This window comes from Pelodiscus sinensis, chromosome 5 (assembly GCF_052426305.1).
Source record: "Pelodiscus sinensis isolate ZL-2025 chromosome 5, ASM5242630v1, whole genome shotgun sequence".
NCBI classification, from domain to species: Eukaryota; Metazoa; Chordata; order Testudines; family Trionychidae; genus Pelodiscus; species Pelodiscus sinensis.
Window position 1 is genome coordinate 15,042,700 of NC_143056.1, and position 6,000 is coordinate 15,048,699.

Consider the following 6,000-nt stretch of genomic DNA (forward strand, 5'->3'; position numbering starts at 1 on the left):
CTGTGCAGAAAAGGTGCTGTGTACATGTGAAATGTATAAATGTACAGTGTCTGCTGAAGAGGGTCTTTGCCCAAATAAAGTTACTAGTCTTTGATGTGCCACAGGACTCCTGGTTGTTTTTACAAACAGAGAAGATGCGTCCTGAGTTCTCCCAACTATAATATTTTGGCTAGTCCCTCCACATTTTATAGTACAGGGCATTAGACCGTCCAGCGGGGCAGTTTGGTGTTCTGTAATGATTGTTTTAAATGTTGTACACATATACTATACTCAAAATGAGTATTTTTAATAATAGTTAATGAATTACATATTATGGTTAAAAATTTGCAAAAAAAGCAAATATGATTCTAGGTTGTATCAACAGGTGTGTTGTAAGCAAAACTCGTGAAGTCATTCTGCCGCTCTACTCTGCACTAGTTAAGCCTCAGCTGGAGTACTGTGTCCAGTTCTGGGCGCCACATTTCAAGAAAGATGTGGAGAAATTGGAAAGGGTACAGAGAAGAGCGACAAGAATGATTAAAGGTCTAGAGAACATGACCTATGAAGCCAGGCTTCATGAACTGGGCTTGTTTAGTTTGGAAAAAAGAAGATTAAGGGGGGACATGATAGCGGTTTTCAAATATCTAAAAGGGTGTCACAAGGAGGAAGGAGAAAATTTGTTCCTCTTGGTTTCTGAGGACAGGACAAGGAGTAATGGGCTTAAAGTGCAGCAGGGGAGGTTTAGATTGGACATTAGGAAAAAATTCTTAACTGTCAGGGTGGTCAAATATTGGAATAAATTGCCAAGGGAGGTGGTGGAATCTCCCTCTCTGGAGATATTTAAGAACAGGTTAGATAGACATCTGTCAGGGATGGTGTAGGTGGAGCTTGGTCCTGCCTTGAGGGCGGGGGGCTGGACTCGATGACCTCTTGAGGTCCCTTCCAGTCCTATTCTATGATTCTATGTATATGACTCCAGTGTTATACATATCATGCACAAGTATGATTTTGACAAAGGAAGCCCCCACCCCATGACTTTGATGAAGGAAGCCCATGCCTTACTGATGTCGTAAGAAAGTAGATGGGGAGTACAATACTATAAAAATTATTTATATAGGTATTTCCTCTTCCACCTTCACTTGTTTCTCTAATAAGTATTTGGAAAAAGCTGCTTTTTGAACTATTTAAGTGTCATTTTTATGTAAGCTACTAAAAAGTACATGTTGATCGCGTGGTAACCCACTGAAAACCATGATGTTAAGAGCACAGAAATAGTCTTTGCCTCATTTTCAGTAAGGCGTCGGAACAGAGGGCTTCTTGCACAAGTTATTCCTGCCCTCATGAGGAATGAGCCCTCTTGCGCAAGAGCTCTTGCACAAGAAGGCAGTGTGGACGGGCAACAGGGGTTTCTTGCACAAGAAACTCCTATGGTTAAAATGGCCATTGGAGCTTTCTTGCACAAAAGAGCGTCCACAATGCCATGGACACTCTTGCACAAAAGCACATCTCTTGCGCAAAAGCACATGGCAGTGTGGACATGCACTTGTGCAAGAAGCCTGCAGTGTAGACGTAGCCTTGGAGTATACAGTGGTCAAACGCTATCACACTGGAGGAGCTGATTGCCAGCTTTTGTGTTAGGAAATTGTGTGAGGGCAATGAAAGATGTAGTTTCACTCTTCTCATTTTACAGATGGACAGCCATCTTCAAAACAAATACATATTACTGAGTTTAAACTGCAAAAAAAACCCTGTTTCCTGTCCGTGCCAAAACTAGGTATTTTTGCACCCTAAGCAGAATATTAATTATGAGCCCCCTCTCCTTAGGTTAGCATGTGTTGCGCTCTTTACTTTTGCAGTTTATTATTTTTACTTATTGTGTCTTTGTGCCTTGGGCGAGCACCCCGCTTGCCCCGCCATTATTACAGCCCTTTTTCCTGTGATGGGACAAAAAATTAGTAAAGTACCTAGCGTATCATGTCACCAGAAGACTTGTATTTAAAAAATTCAAAGTAGAGACACTGCATTAGAAAACTTGCATTGATAGAACTAAAAAACAGTTACAGAGGAGCAGACCCCTAATATAGATATACTTAAATCACTTTAAATCCACTTACACCAATTTAGCTTACTGTAGTAACTTATAGTATTAAGCTAAATTGGTTTAAGTGACTCTATTATACGGGTTTGCACCAGGTAACTAGATCAGTGCAAGTGTCTAATAGACACAAAGACTTCACTGGTTATTGAATCTGTTTTAGTTTTTCCCATTTGTAACATGGTGAAAATATTTACCTCCTTAGTGTAAAGCACTTTGAGATTTACATATGAAAGGCAGTATGTAAGATTGTTATTCTTAAAATACCTTCCTAGTGATAGAAGAGCTAGTAATTTGACTACTTACATCCACCTCTTTACAAATAGTCTTGTAACCCTCTATTGCCATTTTATATAAGTTATTAAACAGTAGGTTACATAAATGTTTATATTAGACAGTGAGTAAATGATATTTAAATTATGTATTCCATATAACAAAAATTGCTGCATAGGAACTTGCTGTTTCCATTATGACTGCTACAGGTATGTTTATATTACGTACTGTAATACCTATCAGTCTGATGTAGTGATGAGCATCTCAAAAAAGCATGAGACTTAACAATGTATAAGTGAGACTTACTTTTTCTTTATCTTCTGGCCAGCAAGTTTTCCACAAATCTTCTTTCCTTCTCTTACAGATTGTTTTCTCCTTTCTTTCCTGGTCATGTCCCATGAGTTCTTGTATTCCTTTAACAGAATAAGAATCTTGTCCTCAAATGTGAAGGGAGATTTGTCAACACCTCATGAAAATCTTTCGTCATTTTAAGAGGGCACAGCAACACTTTCCCTCTATTTACTGCTTGATTTACATTTTATAAAATCTGTTATTTCCAGAAATAACATATTATGGGCCCTGGACCATAATATATAAAATCCTAAGAATTCACAAATTGCTAATTAGGTGAGAATACAAGCTACTTAACAAGCAGCACCAAGTAAAGCTCAGAGCCCACAAACATCTTCAAGGAAGAGCTTGTATCCAGCAATAAATGTTGCAACATGGCCTAAAAGGTTTGGGAGGGGGGAATCACTCTGTTGGACCATAACACTCTTCCACTGGCACCTATCCTGAGTGAACAAGTTGCATGATATCATTTCAAACCTCCCCTATGATCGCATGAGAGTTTTCTCCACACGTGTACTGCTAAATTTGTGCTGCACAGTGGGTGTCCAATTTTTTTAGTTAAAATTTGCTTTAAAGGTTCATAGTTTGAGACATTTTCAAAGGTATAGTAGTTTGCTTTACATTTAAAAAAAGATATCTGAAAGAATTAATGCTCTGCAGCGCATAGTCTGTCGAGCTCCATATCTACAGGATGAGAACAGTACTGGTGGGCCATTCAGCGTGCAGAGCTTACTCTCCATAAATTAGTTCCAGATTTGGTCTGTCTAGAAATTCCAAAGTGTGAATAAAGATCCGCCATCTAGGGTTCTTGGAGCTGTCAGTGGTGCATGTGGTAAATATGAGAAAAAGGAGGCTAGACCCTGTGTTGCCTTCCTGGGCTGGCACCAGGGAAGAACCATGTCTAAGCTTTACTAAAAACTTTCACCAAAGAAAAAGTCACTGAATGGATAAGGTTGTGAAAGTCTTGGTCTGTTTGGTGGTAAACAATTTTATTTGGCTACTTAATCTGGCCTGTGAAGGGAAGACTCCTATTAGTACCATTGGAATTGTTCAGACATTTTTCTTGCTTGCTAATATTGGAACTGGAAAGACTCTATGTCCCCAGAGAACTAATTATTCAGCTTAACAGGAAAAATACCAGAAAATGCTTCACAGAAACAAGTAATGCCATATGAACAGATGAATCAACATGAAAATCAGACTCTTCTATACCAGGCAACAGAAATTGTCAAAGGTGAACAATCACTGAAATAGTGCTTCAAAATAACACTACTATTCTAAAATAAATGTAGCACACCTGTGTCTAGGAACATTATTTTACCATAAGACATCTTACACCAAATTCAACTCTGACACAATATCATTGTATTTAATCTTGCTTTACAGCCAGGAAAACTTTTGCTTCTGACTTCCTTGTTAGTTTTTCTTTTGGTGAATGGCCCATTCAACTTTTGCTTAATGTTAATATTTGCAACACCAGCTTTGGAAGATGATACTTTTAAAGATGAGTTTTATGCTTATTTGGGTTGTGCACCCATACCTGCGTGAAGAGTGAGAGAATAGAGAACCAGGTGATAGCTTGAGCAGTGGTCTCAAACAATATGATCCCAGCTATGAAGATAGTATGGGAATTTGAACATCAGGGCCACGGCTAATAGAGTGAAAACCAATTTCTCAGTCCACAGATCACTCTGACTCCTTAGAAGTCTATTCCTATAGTCAGTGCAGTGTGATCGGCAGCCACGTGCTCAGTTTTTGTGGGTAGAAGTCTGTCTTTCACTGACTCTTTCTCTGCTCTCACTTTCCCTTGGGTTCATTTGGTTTCCTCTTTTGCTCAATCACTTTTTTTTTCCTCTCTTAACTTGCTTAGGTGCCCCTGACACACCTCTTCTGTAAAGTTCCCACTTCTTGTTACACCTCTGCCTGCCTATTGCCTCTGTACTCTCAGGGGTTTGCTGCTCTTTTGTCAAGCCCTTTCCTTTCCAACTGTCATTTCCCAACTGCCCCGAACCTCTGGTTTAAACATTCCATCCTTTCTCCTGTGCCAAGGACCCCCATGCAAATAGTTCTGCTTAGTAAGTAAAAGGTAATATGGGAAGAGATTAGGGATGTGAAAGTGTACACGTGTACTTGATTAACCAATGAGCGTCGCCTTTTAAGTCCGCTCCCTGCGAGCACTGGTTGCCACGGAACCGGAGCTGCCTCCCCTCCTTGCACTGCCTTATGTCACCTTATGTGACAGCTTCTGATACAGAGGCAGCTGGGGAGGGCAGCTCCATGGGAGCTTATTAGGAAGGGAGGATAAGGGACCTGCTGAAGGTAGGGAAGTGGGTTGGGCCCTGGAGTAGACTAGGGTCTGCGCCTGGGGAGTGCAGGGTGGTGGGTTCAAGTCCCCCCTCTCCCCACTCTGCCCACTGTGGGAGTGACCAGACAGCCAACACAGGCTGCCCCAGGGATGGACCTGGCTCCTGCATTAGGAAAGCAGGACAAGGGACCCTCTGAAGGCAGGGTGGGTTCTGGAGTGGATGATGGGATAAGGGCACTTGTGTGGGAAGTGCAGGGTGGTGGGCTCAAGTCCCTCCGCCCACTCTGGGAGCAGTGGGACAGCCAACACAGGCAGCCCCAGGGATGGAGCTGGCTCCCATATTTGGAAAGCAGGATAAGGGACCCGCTGAAGATAGAGTGGGATCTCCAGTGAACTCAGCGATAGGACATCAGCCCCCGGAGCACAGGGAACTCATTTAAACCCTCCATGTAAATGTATAAGTACAGAAAATTTCAGCAGTTACACAGATTTACCTAAATAAACATCTTTTTAACATCGCTAGAAAAGATTGCACCATTTTCTCACTTTCACTGTGGTTGTGTGTCTGTTGCAAATGAAACCAGACCTCATCTTGTTGACTTCTTCCCTTTTTCAAATATAGCCTCTCTCGTTCAGCTCTGAAATTAATGCATCATTAACCAAAGTCTGTGTATACCCTTCGTAATTACCACCCTTCCAAAAAAAGTCCTCAAGATGAGTGGCTTCATTTTCCTCCTGAAGCTTCTCAAAAGGCCTACCTGCCTTTAGTCTCACCTTAAAAAAAAAAAAAAAAAAAAAAACCAATACACCTAGAAGTGTATTTTCATCTTTTTACCATGTCTGCAAGAGCTTTCTTCCCCTAGACTATTGATGAAGTACTCTCCATTTTGTATGGCTCTCCCAAGCTAGCAACATCCTGCCTTCTTTTTCCCAACTTTTCTTGCAGATTCAGAGCATGCTTCAAATACATCCCTGTTTCTCTGTACAAATGAAGAAG

At 41.1% G+C, this 6,000-nt stretch overlaps 1 protein-coding gene across 3 annotated transcripts in view; it reads right to left on the reverse strand.

The window, feature by feature from the left end:
* The window catches only part of PPP2R5E (protein phosphatase 2 regulatory subunit B'epsilon), a 122,230-nt gene extending 117,571 nt beyond the window's left edge, over positions 1–4,659 (reverse strand). Inside the window, exons 1-2 of one of the 3 annotated variants that reach the window (XM_006110756.5) lie at positions 4,239–4,659; positions 2,654–2,760 (exon numbers count right to left, since the gene is read on the reverse strand). In XM_006110756.5, the coding sequence (XP_006110818.1) occupies positions 2,654–2,739 (86 nt within the window). In that variant the 5' untranslated portion in view covers positions 2,740–2,760; positions 4,239–4,659. The remainder of the gene's footprint in view (positions 1–2,653; positions 2,761–4,238) is intronic. The other 2 variants (XM_089778330.1, XM_089778329.1) reach the window with 2 other exon arrangements.
* Between the last annotated feature and the right edge of the window lie 1,341 nt (positions 4,660–6,000).